The 27,865-nt window shown below is 46.2% G+C and overlaps 1 protein-coding gene across 5 annotated transcripts in view; it reads right to left on the reverse strand.

Moving 5' to 3' along the window:
- Nucleotides 1-12,539: 12,539 nt before the first annotated feature.
- Nucleotides 12,540-27,865, reverse strand: part of LOC140207461 (sorting nexin-27-like) — a 62,260-nt gene continuing 46,934 nt past the window's right edge. For 3 of the 5 annotated variants that reach the window (XM_072276006.1, XM_072275983.1, XM_072275987.1), the window contains 6 exons: nt 25,684-25,773; nt 24,413-24,562; nt 20,098-20,226; nt 18,971-19,030; nt 14,710-14,772; nt 12,540-14,095 (listed from right to left, as the gene is read on the reverse strand). In XM_072276006.1, coding sequence (XP_072132107.1) covers nt 14,048-14,095; nt 14,710-14,772; nt 18,971-19,030; nt 20,098-20,226; nt 24,413-24,562; nt 25,684-25,773 — 540 coding nt within the window. In that variant the 3' untranslated portion in view covers nt 12,540-14,047. The remainder of the gene's footprint in view (nt 14,096-14,709; nt 14,773-18,970; nt 19,031-20,097; nt 20,227-24,412; nt 24,563-25,683; nt 25,774-27,865) is intronic. The other 2 variants (XM_072275994.1, XM_072275999.1) reach the window with 2 other exon arrangements.

Raw genomic sequence — 27,865 nt, forward strand, 5'->3', positions numbered from 1 at the left:
TGTTTTTAATCAAGAGAACTACCGCTGGTCAGTTACAGATATCGGTCCACAGGAAAGCATCACATGCCGATCAAATTCTGAACTTCAATAGCAATCACCCGAAATGTCACAAATGAAGATGTATGAAGACCTTATTCAAGAGTATTGAGTCCCATTGCAACACCACAGACACTAAACTGGAAGAAGAAAAGTGTCTCTTCAGCAGAACGGATATCAAGAAGATTCATCCGGAGGTACCTCAAGGTCAGAAAACCAAATATACAAAGTTCACAGATGACGGGTAAGCCTTTACTATCATGGTCCGGATCGGGGTCCCTTTAAATTTACCTTGTTTATGTTACGATCCGGACCGTTGATTCCCTGTTTTCCCGTGTCCCTCGACTTTCGTGATTAGAGGCAATTAACGCTCGGCTGAACCGGTAGTTTATAGTCTCCGACTTTCAGCCGTTCGGTGTGGGAGTGTGTGTAAAGTTGTGGTGTGCTAATGTTATCTGGCAGGAGCAAGCCTTGTCTTCGCCCGAAGTGAGTGCCGGTAATTCGCCTTTTCCTCACCGGAGCAACCCTGTCCAGTTACCTCGCGAAGTGAGCCTGCAAAGTTTATTGATCAAGGTGGGTCCGTCAGTTAACCCGCCGGAGAGAATCAAGAGCTGCTGTCTACTGTTCTCGGGCCGAGTTGAGAGCTCGCCACTACCTGGAGGTTCCATGTCAAGTCCTGGCCCTGACGGTGTTCACGTACCATGTCGAGTCCCTGCCCTGGTGGCTTCCCAGTTCTGAATCATATCCTGGCCCTGGTGGTCTGTGATTCCTGTCCTACCCCCTTGTCTGAAACCCTTCTCTGCCCCTCTCACCTCTAGCCCTCGTCTGTAGCCTCTGCCTGCACTTTGGTCTAGTTCCATCACGGGAGCTAGATAGGTACTGTCTGGTGTCCATTTGTGTTGGTCTTGTCTTGTCCTTGCCTCTGTGGGGGTAAGTCATGCTGTCTTGCTGTTGCTCTGTGGAGGGTAATGAATCCTGGCCCTATGTCCTCTGCCCAAGGAGGGGTCCTGGCCCTATGTCCTCTGCCCAAGGAGGGGTCCTGGCCTTATGATGTCCTGTGTATGTGTCTAAGGTTCCATGCTCCTGCTCCCCTTGACTGAGGCTCTGTTCCCATGTTCCTCTTCTCCCTATCCCATGTCATGTCCATGCCTGGTTCTGGGGTCTGAGCCTTAGGCAAGACCCAGGTACTGGGTCCTTGCCCAGTCTCGGGCTCTGAGTCCATACCCTAGCCTCTTCATGTCTCCTCTAGTTCTGGGAGCCAATTCTGAGTCCAAGCCAGACCCTTGGTCCCAGCCTAGCTGTTGTCCTGAGTCCTTATCCTGTTGCTATTCATAATTCTGTCTTGCTCTCCTGGTATCGTACAATAAACTAAACCTAAGTAACCTCACAAGATGTCTTGCATTTGGGTCCACCCTTGCTCCCAATCCCCCACCATTGTGACATTTACTTCATCCACCAGGCTGTTGACAATGTGAAGCGGGGCTCCATAAAGCTGGGAGAGAAGATGTACTAATTGCAGAGCAGTGTAAGATGGTTATGGTAAAAATGTGCTTTCATTGAAATCTACTCACCATTGTCACTGGGGTTTCAGGGCCCACAGTATTACTGTGTCGCCTGTTGATGTGTATGCTAACTGAAACTAGGGTTAGAGATTTAGCATTCAAAATCTTGATTTCACTGGTTTTGGACTGGAAGTCTGATTTAGACTGAGTTGGACTTGGATTGCCAGCCTGGTATAGTGAATTTTATGTAGAATTGGATTTGTCAGTCTGGATTTCTCATTTAGCACTAATTATCTGAAGCTGTGTCCTAGTAAGTTAGAACTGAGACAAGAGATACAGCTGCTGGTATCCACTGGAAGATCTCTGGGTGAGGTGACATCTGTGGAGGCAGAAGTTGTTGCGTTCAGGTGGAGACCCTGCCTCAGGGTAACTAATGACGTGGAGCTGGCTGGAGAATGTTGATCCCTGTGGCCTGATGACTTTGGTTGGGTCAGTCTGCCAGTGGTGATATAGGGCTGACCATGCTGCACTTGGTTAGGTGGTGTGGGAGAGCATGGCTGAACTGCGATTCGTCTGGTGGAAGGGAAGTGGGGAGCTATCCAGGCTGCAATTGGTCCAGTGGGGTGGTGGGAGTGGCCAGGATGCAATTGGTCACGTGGGAGGGGTGTGTCAGGATGCAATTGGTTTGAGGGTGGCTGGTCACAGCACTTGGTCAAGGATGGGGCATTGCAAAGGTGCAATTGGTTTAGGAAGCAGCACTATGATTAATCTGGTTGGGGTGCTAGCTGGGCTGCCATTGGACTGGCAGTGGGTCTTGCCTGGTTTGGATTGGTCTGGGCATGATCCAGCAGAGATGAGACTGGCTCAGGATGGGTGTCTGCCCTGTGGTGACTGGTCTGAGGATGGTCCCATCCAGGCTGTAATTGGTGTGGGGTTGGTCCCAGCCCAGGTTATGCTTGCTGTGGGGATGATCCTACTGGGCTGTGACTGGTGTGGGGATAAGCTGTCAACCATAGCTGACGAGACCCATCTGCCTGAAGCGGCTGGTTTTAAGCCACCAGTAACCTGCCTTTGCCTCTTCTCCTGTCAGTGGAAATGGTTCTGCTGGGCTTAGTAGCTAAACCACATGTGAAGATCAGGAGCTGGACTTGGTTGTCAGAGGCTATTTGAGGTGCATGCCATTGGGAAGATTTAATAGGTTGTCGGAGCTTGTCCCCATTACCATCCCTGGCTATAACAACCTTAAGCAGGTATAGGCAAGTAGGAACAAATGAGGTGCTTATGGAGTACAAGAAATACAAGAGAATGCTTAAGAAGGAAATCAGAAAGACTGAAAGAAGGCACGAGGTTGCTCTAGCAGGCAAGGTGAAGGGGAATCCTAAGGGATTCTACAGCTACGTTAAGAGCAAAAGGATTGCAAGGACCAAAATTTGTCCTCTGTAAAACCACAATAGTAATCCATGTGTGGAGCCAAAACATGTGGGGGAGATCTGAAATGTATACTTTGCATCTGTATTTACTCAGGTGACATATTCTGAGCCTGTAGAAGTGAAGCAAAGCTGCATCAACTTCATGGACCCTGTACAGATTACACAAGTGTTTGTTACCCTGAGACATATCAGGATGGGTAAATCCCCTGGGGCCTGAAAAGCTCTTCCCTCGGACCCTTCGGGATGCAAGTGCAACAATTGCTGGGGCCTTAGAGATACTTAAATCATCCTTAGTGACAGGTGAGGTGCCGGAGAATTGTAGGATAGCCAATGTTGTTCCATTGTTTAAACAGAAACCAGGAAATTATAAGCTGGTGAGTTTGACATTACTTGTGGGAAAGTTATTGGAAGGTACTCTCAGGGACCAGATATATAAGTATTCGGATAGACATGGACTGATTAAGGATAGTCAGCATGGCTTCATGCATGGTAGGTCATGTCAAACCAATTTTAGTTTTTTGAGAAAGTTACCAGGAAAGTGGATGAAGACAATGCAGTGGATGTTGTCTACATGGAGTTTAAGGCGTTTGACATGGTCCTGCATGTGAGGTGGGTCAAGAAGGTTCAGTCACTCATAGTAAATTGGATTAGACATTGGCTTTGTGGGAGAAGCCAGAGAGTGGTAGTAGAGGGTTGCCTCTGACTGGAGGCCTGTGACTAGTAATGTGCCAGAGGTGTCAGTGCTAGGTTCTTTGTTGTTTGTCATCTACTGTATATTTCTGTTTTTCCATGATTATTAATCTATTATACTGTATGTAAACTTATTTACTTTTTAATTATCTTTTATTTTAATTTTTTTATCTTAATATTCTGTATTGCATTGAACTGCTGCTAAGTTAACAAATTTCATGACACATGCTGGTGATGATAAACCTGATTCTGATTCTGATATCAATGATTTTGATGATAATGTATTAACTGGATCAGCAAGTTTGTGGCTGACACCAAGACTGGGGGTGTAGTGAACAGGGAGGAAGGCTATCGGTTTGCAGAGGGATCTGCATCAGCTGGAAAAATGGGGTGAAAAATGACTGATGGAATTTAATGCAGCCAAGTGTGGGGTTTTGCACTTTGGCAGGACCAACCAGGGTAGGTCTTGCACAGTGAACTGAGCACTGAGGAGTGTGGGAGAACAAAGGGATCTGGGAATACAGGTACATGATTAGTTGAAAGTGGCATCACACGTAGATAGGGTTGTAAAGAAAGCTTTTGGGGCATTGGCCTTCATAAATCAATGTACTGAGTACAGAAGATGGGATGTCATGTTGAAGTTGTATTAGATGTTGGAGAGGCCTAATTTGGAGTATTGTGTGCAATTTTGGTCACCTACCTACAGGAAAAATTTAAACAAGGTAGAAAGAGTGCAGAGAAAATTTACAAGGATGTTGCCAGGTCTGGAGGACCTGAATTATAAGAAAAGATTGAACAGGTTCAGACTATAGTCTTTAGAATGTAGACAACAGAGGAGATTTGATAGAGGTATACAAAATGATGAGGGGTATAGATTGGGTAAATGCAAGCAGGCTTTTTGCACTGAGGTTGGGTGTGACTACAACTGGAGATCATGGCTTAAGGGTGAAAGGGGAGAAGTTTAATGGGAACATGAGGGGAAACTACTTCACTCAGAAGGTTGTGAGTGTGTGGAATGAGCTGCAAGTGGTACACGTGAGCTCAATTTCACCGTTTGCGAGAAGTCTACATAGTTATATGGGTGCAGATGCAGGGTATGAAGAGCTATTGGCCCAGTGCAGGTTGTTGGGAGTCGGCAGTTTAAATGGTTTCGACTTGGACTAGGGAGGCTGAAGAACTGTTTCTATGATGTACTTGTATATGACTCTGACTCCGACTCCAAGGTAGCAGCAGGATATTCAGCCGACTGTTAGATCATTGATAGATAGATAAACTTTATTGATCCCGAGGGAAATTGGGTTTCGTTACAGCCGCACCAACCAAGAATAGAGCATAAATATAACAATACAAAAACCACAAACAATCAAGCAACAAAATGCAAACTATGCCAGATGGAAAATAAGTCCAGGACCAGCCTATTGGCTCAGGGTGTCTGACCCTCCACGGGACGAGCTGCAAGTTCGATGGCCACAGACAGGAGCGACCTCCCGTGATGCCCAGTGTTGTATCTCGGTGGAATGTGGCCTAAGTCCAACAATAAAAAGTTCAATATCCTGTCTACAAACACGTTCCTCAATCGTAATATGACCCAGATTGCACCATCTGTTGTTAACCAGAACAGTAAGCACCCAACTCCTTTACGCTTACCGCTCTCAGTGCACTTCTGGTCAGCCCGAACGGTCTGGAAGCCGTCCATGGAAAAGATTTGAATGGGTATGTCCTCGTGCAGCACCCTTCCATTGAGCAGCCAGCATGGTTTTGGAGGTGAAACTGTATCTGATAAATTAACCCAAGTCCTATGAGAATGTAACAGGGTGGGTCAGGAGGAACAAGCAGAGTTTTGGAATTGGTTCAGTAAAATGAACAGCCAGCACCATTTTCCCAGAGCAGTAAAGGACATCCTTTTAAAGTTTAAGGGAAATGTCAAGGTAGTTTTATTTTACACAGTGATTGGTGCTTGGAACACACTGCCATGGTGATGGTAGGGTTCCCCTGGTCCTCACCTACCACCTCACCATCCTCCACGTCCAACATATTCTCCATAACTTCTGTCACCTCCAACGGGATCCCACCACGAAGCACATCTTTCCCTTTTTTCCCCCCCCCTCCACAGGGATTGCTCCCTACGTGACTCCCTTGTCTATTCATTCTCCCCCCCCATCCTTCCCCACTGATCTCCCTCGTGGCACTTATCCTTGTAAGCGGAACAAGTGCTACACATGCCCTTACACTTCCTTGCTCACCACCATTCAGGGCCCCAGACAGTCCTTCCAGGTGAGGTGACACTTCACCTGTGAGTCGGTTGGGGTGATAGACTGCGTCCGGTGCTCCCAGTGCAGCCTTCTATATATTGGTGAGACCTGACGCAGACTGGGAGACCGCTTTGCTGAACACCTACACTCTGTCCACCAGAGAAAGCAGGATCTCCCAGTGGCCACACATTTTAATTCCACATCCCATTCTCATTCTGACATGTCTATCCACGGCCTCCTCTACTGTAAAGATGCAGCCACACTCAGGTTGGAGGAACAACACCTTGTATTCCGTCTAGGTAGCCTCCAACCTGATGGCATGAACATTCACTTCTCTAACTTCTGCTAATGCCCCACCTCCCCCTCATACCCCATCTGTTTATATACACATTCTTTCTCTCTCTCTCTCCTTTTTCTCCCTCTGACTATACCCCTTGCCCATTCTCTGGGGGTTTCCCCCCTCCCCCTTTTCCATCTCCCTGGGCCTCCTGTCCCATGACCCCCTCATATCCCTTTTGCCAATCACCTGTCCAGCTCTTGGTTCCATCCCTCCCCCTCCTGTCTTCTCCTATCATTTTGGATCTCCCCCTCCCACTTTCAAATCTCTACTAGCTGTTCCTTCAGTTAGTCCTGATGAAGTGTCTCGGCCCAAAATGTCGACTCTCTCTTCCTAGAAATGCTGCCTGGCCTGCTACGTTCACCAGCAACTTTGATATGTGTTGCTTGAATTTCCAGCATCTGCAGAATTCCTTGTGTTTGCCATGGTGATGGTAGAGGCTGATACATTAGGGACATTTAAAATACTCTTAGATAGGCACATGGATGTAAGAAAAATGGGGAGTTATGGGCTATGTTGAAAGAAAAGGTTAGATTGATTGTGGAGTAGGTTAAAAGGCCAGCACAACATTAGACCATAAGACAGGAGCAGAATTAGGCTAATCTACCCACCATGTCTGCTCCACCATCCTGTTGTGCCTGATTTATTATCCCTCTCAACCCCATTCCTCTGTCTTCTCACTGACTCCCTTACTAATCAAGAACTTGGCAACCCCCGCTTACATATACCCAATGACTTGCCCTCCACAGCCATCGAGCAGAATTCCCTCTGGTCCTAGACTCCCCCACTATAGGAAACATTCACTCCATATCGGCCTTCCAATATTCACTAGGTTTTAATGTGAGTTTCCACCCCCTGCCCCATTCTTCTAAACTCCAGCCAGTACAGACATTACATCCTTGCTTTTATATTCTAGTCCTTTCGAAATGAATGTTTACTTTCTTACCACTAACTCAACCTTTAGTGAATCCTTCACAATGTCCCTTTTCACTTATGATTTCTGAATTTTCTCCCTGCTTAGGAAATAGTTTACACCTTAATTCCTTCTGCCAAAGTGCAAGACTGTACACTTCTATACATTGTATTTGATCTGCCACTTCTTTGCCCATTCTCCTAATCTATCTGAGTTCTTCTGCAGACTCCCTGCATCCTGAAAACTACCTGCTCCTCCACCTATCTTTGTGTCATCTGCATATTTGGCCACAAAGCCATCAATTCTGTCATCAAAGTCATTGACATATAACGTGAAAAGAAGCAGTCCCAACACCAATCCATGCGGAACACCGCTAGTCACCAGCAGCCAACCAGAAAAGGACACCTTATTTCCACTATTTGCCTCCTACCAGTCAGTCAAGCTTCTATCCATTCTAGTATCTTTCCTGTAATTCCATGGGCTCTTGCTTGACAGCCACATGTGTGGCACCTTGTCAAAAGCAACATCCACTAACTCTCCTTTGTCTATCCTGCCTGTTAAATCCTCAAAGAATCTCAACAGGTTTGTTAGACATTGTGGGCTGAAGGGCATGTACTGTGCTGTAGTGTTCAATCTTCTAAAGATACCACATGAAGTTCAAGTTTGTTGTCATGGTCAGATGATCCCAGGGTATAATTGCCATTAAAATCTGCTTTTTGCAGCTACAGTACAGTTTATTACAAACATAACACTTAAGTTAATGTAAACAAATTAATTAGAATTAGATTTATTAACACTGACATGTCATGATATTTATTGTTTTACAGCAACAGTACAAAGCAATTACTATAAATTATAATAAGAATATATAAGATATAAATAGTGAAAAAGTAGTCAGATAGTGTTCATGGCCCATTCAGAAATCTGCTGGCGGAGGGGAAGAAGCTGCTCCTGAGTATGGGTCTTCAGGCTCTTGTACCTCCTCCCTGGGGGTAGTAAAGAGAAGAAGGCATGTTCTGGATTGCAAGGGTTCTTCATGATGGATGCCTCCTTTTCAAGATCTCCTTGATGGTGGGCTGGCTAGTGGCCAAAATGGGGCCGGCTCTCTACAAGATTATCCATGAAATAAACATATTAGTGCAAGTTGAAAGGGAAATAGAAGGTTATCGTGGAAGAGGCCAGCATGCTGTTGGGGTTTGTGTTGGCGTGGATAGGGAGTGGCTCACCAACACAACTCAGTCAGCACAAAGGGATCACTTTCTGACTGATGGTTAGTAACGACTGGGGCCTCACCCACTCACTATTTGTGTGACTGTGTTTAATGGAGGAAACAAATGCACTGATTGGACAAACTTATGCAAGGTCGTAGTCGCAGAAGTAGGTCCCTTTGCCCATCTAACCGGCCGTACTGTTCCATATGATGGCGGATCTGTGCTTGGGCTCAGCTCCTCCTGTACCAGTTCCCCATTGCCCTCATGTCCCTAAGCTTCTGAATGTTTATTTACCTGTCAAGATCCAGCCCCCACCATGCTGCAGGGTATCCCACAGGTTCACTATCCCTGTGTGGTCATAGGGAGAACATACAAACTCCTTAGACAGTGGTGGGAGTCAAACCCCAGTTGGTGATCACTAGTGCCAGGGATGATCGTGCTAACTGCTATGTACTGTGCTTATTGCAAGAAACGGGAAATTTAAAAAGGAGAGCCTGTTGGGACTTTCTGTTTTAAATTGATTAGTTATTTAGGCAATTGGCAAGGATCAATAAAAGGAAGTCGGGTATAAGCAGAATGGCCATTGTGGTAGTGGGCAGGTTTGGAGGCAAACTCCAGGGTGAGGTTTTGCTCAAGTTTATCTTTATTGTTGCAGAGAGAGCAGTGAGAATGGTAGTGGTGTGCTCCTCTTGCTTGATGTTGGAGTCAGGGAGATCTCCCTTGTCCCTGATGACTATACCTGAAGAAATGCAAAATATAAGGTTGTTGTCACGGGTGACTTCAGCTTCCCTAATAGTGATTGCTACCTCCTTAGTGCAAAAGGTTTAGATGGGGCAGCATTTGTTGATGTGTATCCAGGAAGGATTCCTGACAATATACAGTATGAATGACAGGCTGACTAGAGGAGAGGCCTTACTGGATCTAGTACGAGGCAATGGACCTGGCCAGGTGACAGATCTCTCCGTAGATAAGCATTTCGGAGGCAGAGACCACAACTCCCTAACCTCTAGCAGAGCAGACGTAATGGAAAAATATTTAATTGGGGAGAGTGAATTATGATGCTATAAGCCAGTACCTGGGAACATAAATTGGGAACACAGTACTGTGCAAACATCTTAGGCACCCTAGATTTATTATATAAATTTTGTTTTAGATTTTTTTTGTCTTCTGCAATAGTGTGTCAATAGAAAACAGCAAATTTTAGATTTCCAAGCATTCATTTTCCAAAGAAATTAAATGTTAGAGAATTTTTTTGGATTTTGTGAAAGGAAGTAACATATTAAATAATAGACCACTTTTCCAATAAAAACTTGATGACTTTGTAGGTACATAGCCCAGTACATGATTAAACAAAGATAACAAACAGGATGATGATGATCAATGACATAATGAGTTGAATGAACTAAACTGACTATCTGAAACAGAATCGGGTGTAGAAGGAATCAAAATGGGTGAAGGACAACCAAACTAAAAGGTGAGGGTGTGGCAGATGTAACAGTTTAACCTTCAAATCATCAATTCTTATCCCACGACAAGAGTGAACACTGGAACAAGGCACAAGGTGGTTTATCCCACTCTGCAAGGTCTCTCCCAAGCAGACATTTTGTGGCAGACAGGAGTTTCAAGATGAGCGGTCCAAGCTCTTCTGAAGAAGCACAAGCAGATGTGCAAGGTTGAAGATTAGAAACAGTTGTCAACCAAGGAAATAGTGCAGCAGATGAGGAATACATCAAATGGATGTCCCTTCTAAATCAGAAGTTGTCCAGCACTGCTATTAGAAACCAAGTACACCCCTCTACAGTCCGAAGAAGTCTTGTCAGTAGTCTTTATGGAAGGGTTGCTGCCAAAAAGCCATTCCTCCAAAGTGGAAACAGAGCCAAGTGACTCACTTACACACAAGGACTGGGTTGGTAAACAATGGCAGAAAACAGACACCACCTTCTTTATTATATAATATAGAGAGAGACTGGTATGTTGAATACTGGGTGAAATGTGAAGCCATGGGGGTAAATGCAAATCTGTGTCTTTGCTGTTGCTTTGCTCACACTTGAGTGCTTGGTGGCGGGAGCTGATGCTCTTTTTTTGTGGGGGGAGGGGGATTGCTTGCTGCCACTTGTGGGAGCAAGGGGAGTTGGGGGGGGACTTTGGGGTTCTCACATTTAACTGTCATTCATTCTTTGGGGCACTCCTCTGTTTTTGTGGATGGTTGTGAAGAAAAAGCATTTCAGGATGTATATTGTATACATTTCTCTGACATTAAATTGGACAGACCTTTGAAATGCTCTGGACTGATGAGTTAAAATTTGAACATTTTGGCTCAAGCAGGAATCACTCTGTCCGTAGAAGAGCTGGAAAGCACTACGTGGATGAGTGTCTGCAGCAAGCAGTGAAGCATGGTGGAGGTTCCCTGCAGGTTTGGGGTTCTATTTCTGCAAATGGAGTTGCTGACCTGGTCAGAACTCAATGCTGAAAAGTACAGGCAGATTCTCATCCATCATGCAATAGCCTGATGGATGAGAGACCTCTGACTGGTTCCAACTTCATTCTGCTGCAGGATAATGACCCCAAACTCGTCCAGTGTTACAAACAAACATCTTCAGTGACAAAAAGAACAAGGAGTTCTGCATCAGATGATATGGTGGTGCTCCACTATGGCCTGTGCCCATGGTGTTACAATCTGAGACCATGTGAGGTTGGACAGAATGCTATGTCATGTGGTCAGTGCACACTGTGACAATTGGTGCAGATGGTAGAGATGGAAGTTCAGAGCAGGGGAGGCCATTTGGCCCTTATGCATTCCCCCATGTTCAAGAGGGGAGTGACTGATCCCTTCCCTTGCTGCCCCATTTCTCCACTCACCTGATATCCAATGGTTGTCTCAATACTTTTGTTTCCTATTTACCCCACCGCATCAAGAATTCCAAGAAATGGTGAAGATACTTCTCTGGTTTATGAGCCTGCCCTTTAACCTGAGCCTATGACCAGATAGGCCAGTTAGCCTGCCTTCAGCATTTGGAAGGATGATGGAATCCATTATTCAGAATGAAGTTTAGGGGTACTTGGAAGCACGTGATAAAAATATGCAGAAGTCATCATGGTTTCCTTAAGGGGAAATCTTGCCTGACAAATGTGTTGTAATTTTTTTTGAAGAAATAACAGATGGGATAGACAGTCAGTGACAAAAGACCTTTGACAGGGGACCACACATGAGGCTGCTTAACAAGATAAGATCCCATGGTATTACAGGAAGTGGAGCAGTCAGCTTTCATGCCATTGGGCTGTAGATAACCCAGGTGGAACACCAGATGTTAGAGTCATAGACTAATTCTGCATGGAAATAGGCCCTTCATCTCAACTGCTCCATGCCAACCACAGGTCTTCCTTGCTAATCCCTCCAAATACCTCAAATGTTGTAATTGTACCCACCTCTGGCAGCTCATTACAGGTACTCAATACCCTATTGTGCAAAGAAGTTGTCCCTCAGGTCTCCTTTGAACCTATCCTCTCTTATATTGTATCTGACCTTGGGTTTTGGACTGCTCAATCCTGGGGACAAGACTGACCCCTCATCTTATCAATACTTATTATTTTATAAACTCAAATTACATCAGCTCTCATTCTCCTATGTTTCATGAAACAAAGGTGCAGTGTGACCAACCTCTCCCTAGAATTCAGGAAGAATCCTCATCAATATCTTATGCACCCTCTCCAGGTTCTTCATGCCCTTTCCTTAAAAGGGTGACCAAATTTCTGTACACAATGTTCTTGAAGTCGAGGTTTGGCCTCACCCTGGCAGTGCAGACAACCAAAGACGGACAACCTTGATGGGTCTCTTACTGAATGCAGGACACTAGCCTGCAGAAACTGGGAATGACAATACCCTCTTGGGATTCTGGCCAAGGTGAAGAAATCTTCTGGAATACCTATGCTCGGTAATTCCATGCTGTCTAATACAAAGCTCCCCGACACTGCAGCTGGTCGGAAAGGAGTTTCCAGAGACACTGAAACAAGCCCATCAGCCTAACTCTTCCATACCAACCAAAGTGCCTACGAGCTTGTCCGATATGCCTACACTTGGCTCATAATCCCATAAACCCTTCCTATCAGTGTACCTTTCTGCCTCCTACGATTCAGGAACCAATGAGAAAACATTACTAACCTTCAGAACCACAGAGAAAAATCAGATTTATTTAAAATATGTTACAGTTTAATTACAATGAACCTCCTTTTTGGTAATTTTCTTTTTACAGATGAAGTTATTAGTGTTAGAAAGGGATTTTGAACACAACTGAAGGTTTATACTGGTAGGTCAGCACGGACAAATGAAGCCAAACGGCCTGCATCCGTGCAATATAACTCTGACTATGATATCGATGATCCACACTCAGTCACAACTCCTGATGGAATGGATAGGACAGAAGGGATGAGTGACTGTGAACACTGGCTGGGGTACAGTGCTGTAATGCCGGGCAGTGACAAGTCCCAATCCCTACCACAAGACCCTGGAGCTTGTCTGAGACCTGGATTCGATTCGATCCCAACCTCCGGTGGTCTGTGTGGAGTCTTCACATTCTTCCAGCGACCTCGTGGGTTCCCCCCCCCCCCACAGGCTCCGATTCCCTCCCACATCCCAATGATGTGCAGGGTCAGGGGGTTAATCCACCACTGCAAATTGTCCCCCTCAGTATTTGGGTGAGGTGTAGAATCTGGGAGGGAATCAGTGAGAATGTGGGGAGAGGGAAATGGGAATGGCACAAGTGGATGGTGATTACTGGGCCTGGTTCTGCACTAGGAGTTCAGGACCCAGTGACCCTGTGAATGTTTCACTGGTGAGCCTATCACACATTGTACCCAGGGCAGGAAACTCACTCACCCACACATAGTCACCTCAGGCCATGAAGAGGCAGCACATTACAGGGCCAGTGGACAGGACAGAACTCGGTGCCAGGTAGGATCTTGCGGCAGAGGCAGTCAGGTGCCAAATTAACTCCTCACCCAGCCAGCCCTTCCATCGGCTTGTACAGGGCCACAGAGGAGGATCAGACCACTTGGGAGTGCTCAGAGGGAACAGACAGTTGAGATACCCCACCCACTAATGGGCTGGATGGCAGGGAATGGGGACTGACACTCAAAAGGTTAGGGAGTCATTCAGTGGAGGTGTCACCCTAAGCCCCAGTTGCTGAAGGAGGTGGGGAGAGGTGATGAGAATGTACCTCACCTCTTCCTATTTCTGGTCCTTCCTTGGCAATGGGCAACCTCCCACCACCTTCCCCAACCCCTGCCACCTCTCCCACCCCACAATCAGGGGCAAGTGCAGAGGGTTGGAGAGTGAGCCAGTGGGGGAATGGTAAGTGTGAGGGTGTCTGTGTGTCCTGGGAAAGAGATCTGCCACAGTGGCACATTAGAGAGTTGGGAGGCACAGACTGGACCTGGGGAAGTGTACCCACCCCATGAACAGGGCACCTCAGCCAGCAGCTTGCCACCCCAACCACCAGAGCATACTTCCTCCTTGGTTATGTCTCCCCCTGACGGATTAAAGAGGATTTGAGGTGTGATCCTATAGGTCTGGACAGATGGGTTCACAAGCCCAGGACAGCAACAGCTTCATGTTACTTCATCTGCTTCTCCTCTGTCACTCCCGGCCAGCACACATGCCCATCGACAGCCAACAGAGGGCTAAGAGCTGGCTGACCTACGCTGGGATCGCAGGATCTGGAAGATGTTCTGAGGGAGGAAGGTGGGGAGAGAAAGATGAGTCAGTGTAGGGTCTTGAAAAGTGTTTTTTCTTTTCTCTCCCCCCCCCCCCCCCCCCCCACACCTTGCATATGCACATACTTGTTTATACACACTCTCTGTGTGTTAGTGTCTTCTGCACTAACACCAGGACAGAAAAGGCAATGCACCTCCTCTGAGGAGGCAAAATAATTAAATGTGGAGTTCTGAATGGTGATGTAAACACAGGTCAGATATAGTGAAACTCCCTTTACACACTCCCAGGGTCAGACACAGTCTGAAGTTCCCTCCACATTGTCCTGCCTGAGCTGCAGACGAGATTCAGTGCTTACCCCTTTCCCTGCAACCCCTGGTTTTCATTGTGACTTAGTAGTTCTCCTCACAGCTGCCTGTGTCTTGTCCATGCCGGTGCAGGGGATGGACAATTCCACCGCCAGGTCAGTAGCAGTAAGATCAATGACATGCTGCACTCCCCCTCTGTGTTAACACCACCCCCTGAACCAGGCACTAGCTGTCCTGCCACACCAGCCCTCCTCAGCAGGCGAGCTGGTCACTGGAATTGGTTCCCCATCGATAACAGCCCCCCTCTTAGCCCAGGCACTTGCCTTGCTGCACACGTTGTCCTCGTTACAGTTCTTGTTGTCCTTATCAGATGTCTCATTCTCAACCTGTGGAGAGAGGAGGTGGGGATGAGAGTAGAAGACTGGCAGCTGAGGGTGCACAGTGCCTATAAAAAGTATTCACACCTCCCCCCACACACCCCGGGAAGTTTTCATGTTTTACAACATTGAATCACAGTCAGTTTAAATTGGCTTTTTTGACACTGATCAACAGAAAAAGACTCTCATGTCAAAGTGATCTTAAAATAATTGTTTGCCTAAGTATTTACCCCTTTAATATGACACATCAAATCATCACTGGTGCAGTCAACTGGTTTTGGAAGTCACATAATGCAGTTAAATGGAGAGTTGTTTTTGGAGACCCGTGTGCAATCAAGGTGTTTGAATTGATTGCAGTAAAAATACACATGTATCTGGAAGGTCCAACTGCTGGTGAGTCAGTAACCTGGCAAAAACTACACGTGAGGACAAAAGAACACTCCAAGACCCCTGCAAAAAGGTTATTGAAAAGCACAAGTCAGGAGATGGATACAAGAAAATTTCAAAGTCACTGAATATCCCTTGGAGTACAGATAAGTCAATCATCAAATGGAAAGAATATGGCACAGATGTAAATCTGCCTACAACAGGCCATCCTCAAAACCTGAGTGACTGTGCAAGGAGGGACTAGCGAGGGAGGCCACCAAGATACCCCTCTGAGGAAGTTACAAGCTTCATCGGCTGAGATGGGAGAGACTGCACAAAGAGCTGTTGCCTGGGTGCTTCACCAGTCACAGCTTTATGGGAGAATGGCAAAGATAAAACCACTGTTTTTATTTATATAATAAAAAAAAAAAAAAAAAAAAAAACTCACAGCATGAAATCTCAGCGACAGCTTGCCAGAAGGTATGTGTGAGAGTCCAAAGCCATCTGGAAGAAGGTTCTATAGTCAGACGAAACTAAAATTGAGCTTAGTGACCATCAGACTAAATGGGATGTTTGGTGTAAGGCCAAACACTGCACATCACAAAAACACCCCGTCCCTACCGTGAAGCATGGTGGTGGCTGCATTGTGCTGTGGGGATGCTTCACTGCGGTAGGCCTTGAAGGCTTGTGAAGGTAGGGGGTAAAATGATATGCAACAAAATACAGGGAAATCCTGAAGGAAAACCTGATGCAGTCTGTAAGAAGATATGTCTTCCAGTAAGAGAATTACCCCAAGCATAAAGCCAAAACTACAAAGGAATGGCTTAAAAACAACAAAGTTAAATTCATGAAGTGGCCAAGTCAGAGTCCAGACTTCAATCCAATTGAGAATTTCTGGCTGGACTTGAAAAGGGCTGATCGTTCATGATCCCCATGCAATCTGACAGAGCTTGAGCAGTTTTGTGAAGAAGAATGGAGAAACAATGCAGTGTCCAGATGTACAAAGCTAATATTGATGGCTGCAACTTCTGCCAAAGGTGCATCTACTACATACTGACTTGAAAGGGGTGAGTAATTATGCAATCAATTATTTTGTTTTATATCTGTAGCTATTGAGATCACTCACTTTGTTAACATCTGATTTCACTTTGACATGAAAGTTTTTTTTGTTGATCAAAAAAAAGGCCTAATCAAATCCACCCTGATTCAATGTTGTAAAACAATAAAACATGAAAACTCCGAGAGGGTTGAATACTTTTTATGGGCATTGTAACAGCTTGGTACAGCAATTGCTCTGCACGTAACAAGAAACCGCAGAGAGCTGTGAATACAGCTGAGTACATCACGAAGTCAGCCTCGGCTCCAGAGTCTCCGTCTATACTTCTCACTACCTCAGTACAGAGCCCACCCACCCGGGGCATTCTTTCCTCTCCCTCCCATCAGACAAAAGATACAAAAACTGGAAAGCATGAGGACAGCTTCTACACATTGTTCTCAAACTCTTCAGTGGACCTCTTGTACAATAAGATGGACTTTTAGCCTCACAGTCCATCGCATTATAGTCTTGCAGGTTATCATTTACCTGCACTTTTACACTTTACTCTGCATCGTTATTGCTCTACCTTATTCTTGCACAATGATTTAATCTGTACAAACAGCATACAAGACAAGCTTTCACTGTATCTTGGTACATTTATCAGTACAATACCAATACACATGGACAGAATTGACAGAGGATTTGTGCATAGTCCCACACAGGAGGTTCCCTGGGCAGCACTGTGGTATGGTGGGGGAGGCACAGTTTGATAGATTATTTGGTGTATCACCAAAGACTTCAGAAAATTTGTACAGATATAAGTGTGGAGAGCATGTTGACTGGTTACATCAGAGCCTGGTACGCAGCCTCCAATGGACAGGATTGAAGGGTGGAAGAAGGTTGTACACTTAGCCCACTCCATCACAGGCACAACCCTCCCCATCATCGAGGATAGCTTTGAGGGACAATGCCTCGAGAAGGCAGTATCGATCACCAAGGATCCTCCCCATCCAGAATGTGTCCTCTTCTCATTACTACCACCACTGAGGAGGTACAGGACCCTGAAGACTCATACTCAATATTTTAAGAACAACTTCTTCCCCTCCACCATTATATTTCTGAGTAGTTCCATAAAACACTGGACACCACCTCAGTATTCCTCTTTCACACTGTTATTTTGTTCCTTACTGTAACTTATGTTAATGGTTAAAGTCCTGCTGTATGACTGCCACAAAACAGATTTCACAATATACAGTATGTAAGCGATGATAAAGCTGACTCAGGTTCTGCTCTGAGTCACTGCATCCCTTTTACGGTATGTGAATCCACCTGTCAGACACTGTTTTCAAGGTCTTCCCAACTTATTCTGCACTGTTCTTCCTGTTTGCTCTATTGCCCATCAATCCACCTTAGGCCTCCACTGCCACCACACCCAGACTGGTGTGGGGAGGCCTGTGTCAGACAATCCCAGTCTACAACAGCAATCTGTACTGGGATGGATGGTTGTGCTCTTTATAACCAAATGACCTTGTTGGTATTAAAGACCACAAGATATAGGCACAGGATTAGACCATCTAGCAAATCAAGTCTGCCCCACCATTCAATTACGTCTGATTTATTTTCCCCCTCAGCCCTGTTCTCCTGCCTTCACTCCATAATCTGACCTCCATGGTTACCATGACACTATTACACGGCGTGCCAAAGTTCAGAGTTCAGTCCTGGCATCCTCTGTAAAGAGTCTCTGTATGCCTTCCCCATGGAATGTGGGGGTTTTCTCTAGGTACTCCAGTTTAAGACTGTAAGACAAAGGAGCAGAAGTCAGCCATTCGGCCCATTGAGTCTGCTCTGCCATTTTATCAACAGCTGATCCATTCTCCCATTTAGTCCCACTCCCCCGCCTTCTCACCATAACCTTTGATGCCCTGGCTACTCAGATACCTATCAATCTCTGCCTTAAATACACCCAATGACTTGGCCTCTACTGCTGCCCGTGGCAACAAATTCCATAGATTCACCACCCTCTGACTAAAAAAATTTCTTCACATTTCTGTTCTGAATGGGTGCCCTTCAATCCTTAAGTCATCCCCTCTTGTACTAGACTCCCCCATCATGGGAAACAACTTTGCCACATCCACTCTGTCCATGCCTTTCAACCTTCGAAATGTTTCTGAGGTCTCCCCTCATTCTTCTAAACTCCAAGGAATATAGTCCAAGAGCAGACAAACGTTCCTCATATGTTAACCCTCTCATTCCCAGAATCATTCTAGTGAATCTTCTCTTGAGTTTCCTCCCATGTTGAAAGAGGTATGGAGTAGGGTAATTGGTCATTGTAAATTTTCCCATGATTAGATTAGGGTTAAATTGGGGGTTGCTGGGCAGCACGGCTCAAAGGGCCAGAAGGGCCTATTCCACACTATATCTCCAAATAAATAAAATTCTTTGACACCCTTACTAACCAAGAATCTATCAACCTCCATCTTAAATATACCCAATAGATTCCACAGCCATCTTTGGCAATGAATTCCAGATTCAGAACTCTCTGGCTAAAGAACTTCCTCCTCATCTCTGTTCTAAAGGGATACCTGATTCCAGGTGTTCCGAACCCTTTTTTATGCATTGGACAATTAGGCAAGAGGTCTGTGGCCCCCAGGTTGGGGCTGAGGCTGTGTCCTCTGCTCTTAGATGCTCCCACCATTCGAAACTTCTCTCCTGGTTCACTCTTTCAATTAAAGCTAAGCTAAGCCATGCCAGGTATGGGATGGCATTGGCCTCTCCACATCCAGAAGGCCCGACCACCGCACTCACCTCTTTGTGCCACTTCAGCTCGCAGAAGACCCGCTCGAAGCACTCGTGCACGTAATTAAACTGCAGAGAGAGGGGGGCAACAGAGTGTCAGTGTAACGTACCAGAGTCCTGTGGGAGAAAAACAGCAGCGTGGCTTCTGACCACTGCTTGACCCGTCCCCAACCCCGCCATACAGCTAGGGGGCTCAATGACCTGTACCCAGGATGCACATGAGGGAGGGGGGAGAGATGGGGGGCAGTGAATGGAGTAAACTACAGGGGGTATTTTGAACAACACACACAAAATGCTGGGGAAACTTAGCATCTACAGAGGAATAAACAGCTGATTTTTACCAGGCCATGACCCTTAGTCAGGACTGGAAAGGAAGGGGGAGAAAGCCAGGATAAAGCAGCGGGTGGGGGAAGGAGACAATTTGGGAGGTGATAGGTGAGACCAAAGTGAGACAGCAGTTTAAGATGAAGTAAGAAGCTGAGAGGAAAAGGTAAAGAGCTGAGGGAGGAACCTGACAGGAGAGAACAGAGGACCACATAAGAAATGAGGGGGGGGGGGGGCACCAGAGGGAGGTGATGGGCAGTGAAGAGAGGGTGTGAGAGGGGAAGCAGAATGGGGAATGTAACAAAAGAGAAGGGGAGGGATGAGAAATTGCCAGAGAAATCAATGTTCATGACATCAGGTTGAAAGCTACCTGTAAGGATCATGAGGCATTGCTCTTCCAACTCAAGTTGGCCTCATCGTGGCAGTAACAGAGATCCTGGCCTAATATGGTATGGGAATGGGAAGTCGAACTGAAATCAGTGGCCACCAGGAGATCTTACCACTTGTTATGGAGAGGGCAAAGGAGTTCCAAGGGGACATTTTCTTCCCATCCAGTGGAAGGGAGAGGGGACCTGTCCACTGTGGGATGATAGGTGGCTGCCCTGTCAGTGCACTCCCTCAGTACCACATCGGGACCATGACCCTCCAGCAATCCATATTCACAACCCCCCTCTCCCTGCCCCCCCCCAACAACATTCAGTCCCTTCACGACAGCACATGTAGCACCAGTGTCAAGACTCTACCTCTCTGACACTTGTGCTCTCACACCCCCTGCCCCCACCACAGCTTCTCCAGACTCCAGTGCCACTTACATAGGGCGTGAAGATCTTCACCCATCTTGGCTTCTTCTCGCCTCGGGCATACTCAAAGCAGAACGCCATGCCCTCCTCATCCGTGTCCCATCGCTGCATCTCTCCCCATTCGAAGATGATGACCTGATTCTGGAGACCAAACGTGGAGGGGATGAGATGGTTATGGGTTTCCGTACTGTTCGGCCATCACAGAACCATACAGTGACACAACATAGATGGAGGCCCTTCTTCCCATCTCATCCATGCTGATGTCAGCTGGTGCCATTTGCCTGCATTTGGGCCATATCCTTCTAAAACCTTTTTATTCATGTATCTGTCCAAGTGCTACTATTGTACCCACCTCTACCAGATCTTCTGACAGCTCGTAGCATATGTGGTTAAAACCACTCTCTACTTCTATATCACTTTACCCTCTGAAAAAGATTGTGACCGTCCACCTTATTTTGCCCCTCATCATTTTATATAGCTCTACAAGGTCACTTCTCAGCCTGTCTACCCACTTCATTTCACTCAATCACCCTGTAAGGAAAGAGTTAGGTTTGATTCCTGCTTGGTATGTGCTCGAAAAACACAAAATGGAAGTTCTAAGGCAAAATGATGTTAGTCTGTAATGCAGCAATGTTTTGAGAATATATTGTGAGTACCAGTCTACACTGCAGAGAGTGGATAACCTAAGAACATAAGACACAGGAGCCAAAAAACATGTTTGTCTGGGAAGGGGAAAGTAATTTTGCAAGTACAGGTACTGCCTGTTTGTGTGCCCTGAGAAAGCATTAGAGAAAGGAGTCTTGAAAAACAAGTATTAGAAAAAAAGGTAAACAGGAATTCTGCAGATGCTGGAAATTCAAGCAACACACATCAAAGTTGCTGGTGAACGCAGCAGGCCAGGCAGCATCTCTAGGAAGAGGTACAGTCAATGTTTCAGGCCGAGACCCTTCGACTGTACCTCTTCCTAGAGATGTTGCCTGGCCTGCTGCGTTCACCAGCAACTTTGATGTGTGTTGCGTTTATTTAAAAAAAAGGTAATTTATTTGTGGGAATTTTCTCTTAGGCTGGGTTGCAACTAGTGCTAAGAGTTAATAAAGTAATTTCTTATAAGCTTGAATATGTGTACAAGACCATCCTTTGTTTGTAGACACTCTGAATACTAAATCAGAAAAGAACAAGAGACGAATTTTTCAATATTTTCATTATACCGGTACCTTCCAGTCCCAGTAACACTGTCGTGAATTGTTCCTGCACCCTCTTCAGTCTAATGACATCCTTCCTCTAGCTGTTCGACCAGAACAGCACACAATACTACAGGTGCAGTCTGACCAATGTCTTGCACATCTGTAACATGACGATCCATCTCCAGCACTCAGCGCATTGACTGATGAAAGGCAGAGTGCCAAATGCACTCTTCGCCACCTTGTCTCCCCATATGGCCACTTCTTGGGAACTGTGTACCTGCATCCCCAGGTCCCTCTGTTCCATTGCACACCTCAGGACAAGGTCGTTAGTAGTGACAGAAGTACAGCTGTATCTTCTCTGAATTCCCTTTGCATCTTTTAAAAACAGTACCCCTTTGCAGTGCCACTTCTATCAGCAGATGGGACTCAAACCAGAGCAAACATCTGAAGAGGCGAAGTGTTCATCTTTAATGGAGTTCATTACTATAAGAGCACAAGTCATAGGAGCAGAATTAGGCCATTCAGCCCATTGAGTCTGCTCCACCATTATACAGGCATCTGTTAGTCTCATGAGACCATGGATTTGCACCTTGGAAGGTTTCCAGGGCACAGGCCTGAGCAAAGTTGTATGGAAGACTGGCAGTTGCCCATGCTGCAAGTCTCCCCTCTCCACGCCACCAATGTTGTCCAAGGGAAGGGCACTAGGGCCGATACAGCTTGGCACCGGTGTCGTCACAGAGCAACGTGTGGTTAAGTGCCTTGCTCAAGGCCTCAACACGCTGCCTCAGTTAAGGCTCGAACTTGCAACCTTCAGATCACTAAACCGATGCCTTAACCACTTGGCCAGGCGCCAACACCATTATATCATGGATGATTTATTATTCCCTTCAAGCCTCTCCCCATATCCTTTGACACTCTTACTAATCAAGAAAGTAGCAACTTCTATTCAAAATATAGTCAGTGACTTGGCCTGCACAGCCACCTGCAGCAATGAATTCCACAGGTTCACCACTCTCTGGATAAGGAAATTGCTCATCTCTGTTCTAAAGAGACTACCATGTATTCTGAGGCTGTACCCTCAGGTCCAAAACAACCCACTTTTAAAACGTCCTCTCCACATCCACTTCAATATTCAGCATTCTTCTGTTATCTCCCCCCCCCCCCCCATTCTTCTGATCTTCAGCGAGTACAGGCCCACAGCCATCAAATCCACTTCATAAATTAATCCTTGAACCTCCTCTGGACCCTTTCAGCATATCCTTCCTTTGATAAGGGGCCCAAAATTGTTCACTAGACTCCAAGTGATAAGGTGTTCTGACCAGTGCCTTATAAAGCCTCAGCATTACACCCTTGGTTTTATACTCTAGTCTCCTTGAAATAAATCTCTGGAATGCTCTGCCACAGACTGCAGTGGCCAAGTGCATGGGTATATTTAAGATGGAAGTTGATAGTTTCCTGATCAGTCAGGGTATTAACGGATATGGCGAGAAGGCAGGTGTATGAGGTTGAGTGGGATCCAGGATCAGCCACGATGGTATGGCAGAGCAGACTCGATGGGCTGAATCTGCTCCTATGTCTTATGGTCTAAGTGCAATCTGACCAAAGCCTTATAAAGCCTCAGCATCACATCCTTGCTTTTATATTCTAGTCCTCTTGAAATGAATGTTAACATTGCATTTGCCGTCATTACCACTGAATCGACCTCTGTGCCCCTCTGATTTTTCAATTTTCTCCCCATTTAGAAAATAGTCAATGCCTTTTCTCATTCTACCAAAGTGTATGGCCGTACACTGGATTCCACCTGCCACTTCGTGGCCCATTCTCCTAACCTAGCCAAGTCGTTCTGTGGACAATCTGCTTCCTCTACCTGATCTCTCCACCTATCTTTGTATCACCTGTGAACCTCGCCACAAAGACAATTTCATCACTTCAATCATTGACATATAATGTGAAAAGAGGCAGTCGCAACGTCGCAACACAGTCACCGGCAACCAGCCAGAATGGGCTCCCTCTGTTCACACACTCCTGCCAGTCAGGATCATACCACGGAATCTAATCTTGCTAAGCAGCCTCATATGCGGTACCTTGTCAAAGGTCTTCTGAAAACCCACGAAAACAACATCCACTGACTCTCCTTTATCTATCCTGTTATTTCTTAAAAAAATTCCAACACATTTATCAGGCAAGATTTCCCCTTAAGGATACCATGCTGACTTCAGCCTATTTTTAATCACATTCCTCCAAGTACCCCTAAACCTCATCCTTAATAATGGATTCGAACATCTTCCCAACCACTGGAGGCAGGCTAACTGGCCTATCTGGTCATGGGCTCGGGTTAAAGGGCAGGCTCATAAACCAGAGAAGTATCTTCACCATTTCTTGGAATTCTTGATCCGGTGGGGCAAATAGGAAACAAAATTATTGAGACAACCATTGGATAAAATTCTAAAGGATTGGACAGGCTAGATGGAGGAAGATTGTTCCCGATGTTGGGGAAGTCCAGAACGAGGGGTCACAGTTTCAGCATAAAGGGGAAGCCTTTTAGGACTGAGATGAGGAAAAACTTCTTCACACAGAGAGTGGTGAATCTGTGGAATTCTCTGCCACAGGAAACAGTTGAGGCCAGTTCATTGGTTATATTTAAGAGGGAGTTAGATATGGCCCTTGTGGCTAAAGGGATCAGGGGGTATGGAGAGAAGGCAGGTACAGGGTTCTGAGTTGGATGATCAGCCATGATCATACTGAATGGCATTGCAGGCTCGAAGGGCCGAATGGCCTACTCCTGCACCTATTTTCTATGTTTCTATATCAGGTGAGTGGAGGACCAGGGCAGTGAAGGAAAGGATCAGTCACTCCCTTATTGAACATGGGGGATGCGTAAGGGCCAAATGGCCTCCCCTGCTCTGAATTTCCATCTCTACCCTCTACATCGATTGTCACAGTGTGCACCGACCACAAGACATGCGTTCTGTCCGACCTCACCCCTCACATTCACAGCCACAATCAATGCGATCGTAGACACAAGCCGCAGCGGAGCACCACCACTTGCAGATCCCCACAATGGAACAGACTCAGACCCCTCCCCATCACAACGCTTCATCACAGCGGCTCATCTCCTACACCCCTCCCCTCATCGCACCCACCTCCAGCTCCCCGGCTTCCGTACAGGCATACAGTTTAAAGTGCTTAATGCTGATGGCAGTGATCACGTGGCCTTTCCGTCGGGAGTCACAGGCGCAGTGCGGGAAGATAATCTCGTTGTAGCCCTCACAGCTGCGGACCACGTTCAGGTACTGAGAACGGAGAGAGATGCGATAAGAGTACAGCACTGCTAGGTTAATGGTACACCAATCACAGCCCGGCCGGGGCCATCCCCGCACCAATCACAGCCCGGCCGGGGCCATCCCCACACCAACCACAGCCCAACTCGGATCATCCTTAGACCAATCACATCTGGGCAGACACCCATCCTGTACCAATCACAGCTCAGTTTGGACCAAGCCCAGACCACTCCTAGCCAAGCGAAATCCACTGCCAGTCCAATGGCAGCCCGGCCAGCAACCCAACCAGACAACTGGAGACCTCTCCAAGAGCAGTCGCAGATTTGCAGTTCCCTGCCGTAGACCAAGTGCAGTGTGGCCAGCCACACTCAAAACCATGGCAGCCTGGCACACACCTCCCACTGGAGTAATTGCAGACTAGCCGGCCCCAGCCGTACCAATTTCAGCCTGGCCGACTCCCCCCCCCCCCCCCACCCTCACCAGTCTAATCACAGCACAGTCGTCCCCTCCTCCCACCAGACCAATTGCACCAATTCTCCCACACGCCCTAAACAAGCATAGGACGGCCATCCCTACAACATTGCTCGCAGACTGACCAACACTGGATCAGGAATCACAGACTGACCAAACCAAAGTCATCAGGGCCACAGGGATCAACATTCTCCAGCCAACATCCTGAACCACCCATACCAACCCAACCAGCTCCGTGTTGTTAGTTACCCTGAGGCAGGGTCTCCACCTGAACACAACCACCTCTGCCTCTACAGATGTCACCTCACCCACTGAGCTCCTCCAGCGGGTACAGCAGCTGTATCTCTCGTCTCTCATTTCTATGTTATCAGGACACAGCTTTGGACCATTACTGCTAAATCAGCTATCACAGACCAGTCCTGGAGTGACAAATTCTCTCCAATCAATTCTACGTAAATTCCACTGTACCAGGCTGGCAATCTGAGTCCAACTCAGTCTAAATCAGACTTCTAATCCAAAACCATTGAAGTCGAGATTTTGAATCCCAAATCTCTAACCCTAGTTTCAGTTAGCATACACATCAACAGGCGACACAGTAGTACTGCGGGCCCTGAAACCCCAGTGACAATGGTAAGCAGACGGCAATGAAAGCACATTTTTACCATGACCATCTTGCGCTGCTCAGCCAGTCTCTGCAATTGGTACGTCTTCTCACCCAGCTTGACGGAGCCCTGCTTCACATCTTCAACGGCCTTTTGGAGCAAAAGATTCCAAGACAGGAATAAAATCATCAGAAAGTAAAACCTCTGCATGTATCTTCTGTCCAACAAGTTAGAATCTACTGATACCCAGTTCAGCCCTTGTTGCTCCCACCAGTCAATTATTCTCCCATTTATCCTGCTGCCTTCCCATTGAACCTACTTCCAATATACTGCATAAAAATCTTCCTCAGTTCACTGAACCTACTGTCACTGAAGGCAGTTCTTTCTTATTTACAAACCACCTGTGATTGAGAACGTATCCTTTAAATCTCCCCTCAACCTTCTCTGCTACAAGCAGAACAGCCTTGATTCCTCCGTTCACCCCACGGACTGGGGTGTCTTATTCCTGGGACAACACTGGCAAACCTTTAAAGGCTGAATATCTTCCTTTCAGTGCGGTGTCCAGAATCAGTGATGGAACTGGGGCCTTGGGGTTTTCCTTAATCCTACTCGACAAGGCCTTTTCATGTCCCCTTCTAGCTCTTTTAAGTCCCTTCTTAAGTTCCTTCCTGGCTACCTTATCCGACCCTTGCTTCCTAAATCTTAAGTATGTTTCCTTCTTCCTCTTGACCAAATATTCCTTCATTCTACCATCCTTTCACTGACTCAATGGGACAAACCTACCCAGAATCCCAAGCAAGTGCACTATAAACAACCTCTATATTACTGTTGTATATCTGTTCCCAATTTACATTCTCAAGTACCGGTTAATAGCATCATAATTCACTCTCCTCCAATTAAACATGTACTGTGCAAAACTCTTAGACACACGTAAAAGTATTCTGGAAAGCAAAGATGCTTTCAAAAATAATGAAAAGTTTCTAAATATCAAAAAAATTACCATAAAGAGCAGTAAACAGTAAAAAACTAAATCCCTTGCCATTAAAACTGATTTAAAACTGAATCAATACTCTTAGGTACACTGTCAAGCAGTTTTATAAGAATATCAGCTGGTACGTTGTTCCAAGCATCTTGGAGAACTTGGCGCAGTTCTTCTGCAGATTTTGGCCGTCTCGCTTGATACTGACTCTCCAGCTAATCCCAGAGAGCCTCAATGATGTTGAGATCAGAGCTCTGTGGAGGCCATATCATCTGATGCAGAACTCCTTGTTCTTTTTGTCACTGAAGATATTTGTTTGTAACATTGGATGTGTGTTTAGGGTCATTATCCTGCAGCAGAATGAAGTTGGAACCAGTCAGAGGCCTCTCATCCATCAGGCTATTGCATGATGGATGAGAATCTGCCTGTACTTTTCAGCATTGAGTTCTGACCAGGTCAGCAACTCCATTTGCAGAAATAGATCCCCAAACCTGCAGGGAACCTCCACCATGCTTCACTGCTTGCTGCAGACACTCATCCACGTAGTGCTTTCCAGCTCTTCTACGGACAGAGTGATTCCTGCTTGAGCCAAAATGTTCAAATTTTAACTCATCAGTCCAGAGCATTTCAAAGGTCTGTCCAATTTAATGTCAGAGAAATGTATACAATATACATCCTGAAATGCTTTTTCTTCACAACCATCCACGAAAACAGAGGAGTGCCCCAAAGAATGAATGACAGTTAAATGTCAGAACCTCAAAGTCCCCCCTCCCAGCTCCCCTCCTTCCCGCGTGTAAGCAGCAGCAACAATCCCCTCTCCCCCCCACCACAAAAAAAATGCATCGGCAGATGCCACCAAACACTCAAGCGTGAGCAAAGCAACAGTAAAGACACAGACTTGCAGTTACCCCCAAGACTTTGCATTTCACCCGGTATTCAACATACCACAGGTTCTCTCTCTCTCTCTCTCTCTCTCTCTCTCTCTCTAAAGGAGAAGGAGGTGTCTCTGTTTTCTGCCATTGTTTACCACCCCAATCCTTGTGTGTAAGTGAGTCACTTGGCTCTGTTTCCACTTTGGAGGAATGGCTTTTTGGCAGCAACCCTTCCATAAAGACTACTTCTGACAAGACTTCTTCGGACTGTAGAGGGGTGTACTTGGGTTCCAGTGGTTTCTGTAAGTTTAGAGCTGATAGCAGTGCTGTACAACTTCTGATTTAGAAGGGACAGCTGTTTGATGTATCCCTCATCTGCTGCACTATTTCC

Source organism: Mobula birostris, chromosome 2 (assembly GCF_030028105.1).
Source record: "Mobula birostris isolate sMobBir1 chromosome 2, sMobBir1.hap1, whole genome shotgun sequence".
NCBI classification, from domain to species: Eukaryota; Metazoa; Chordata; class Chondrichthyes; order Myliobatiformes; family Myliobatidae; genus Mobula; species Mobula birostris.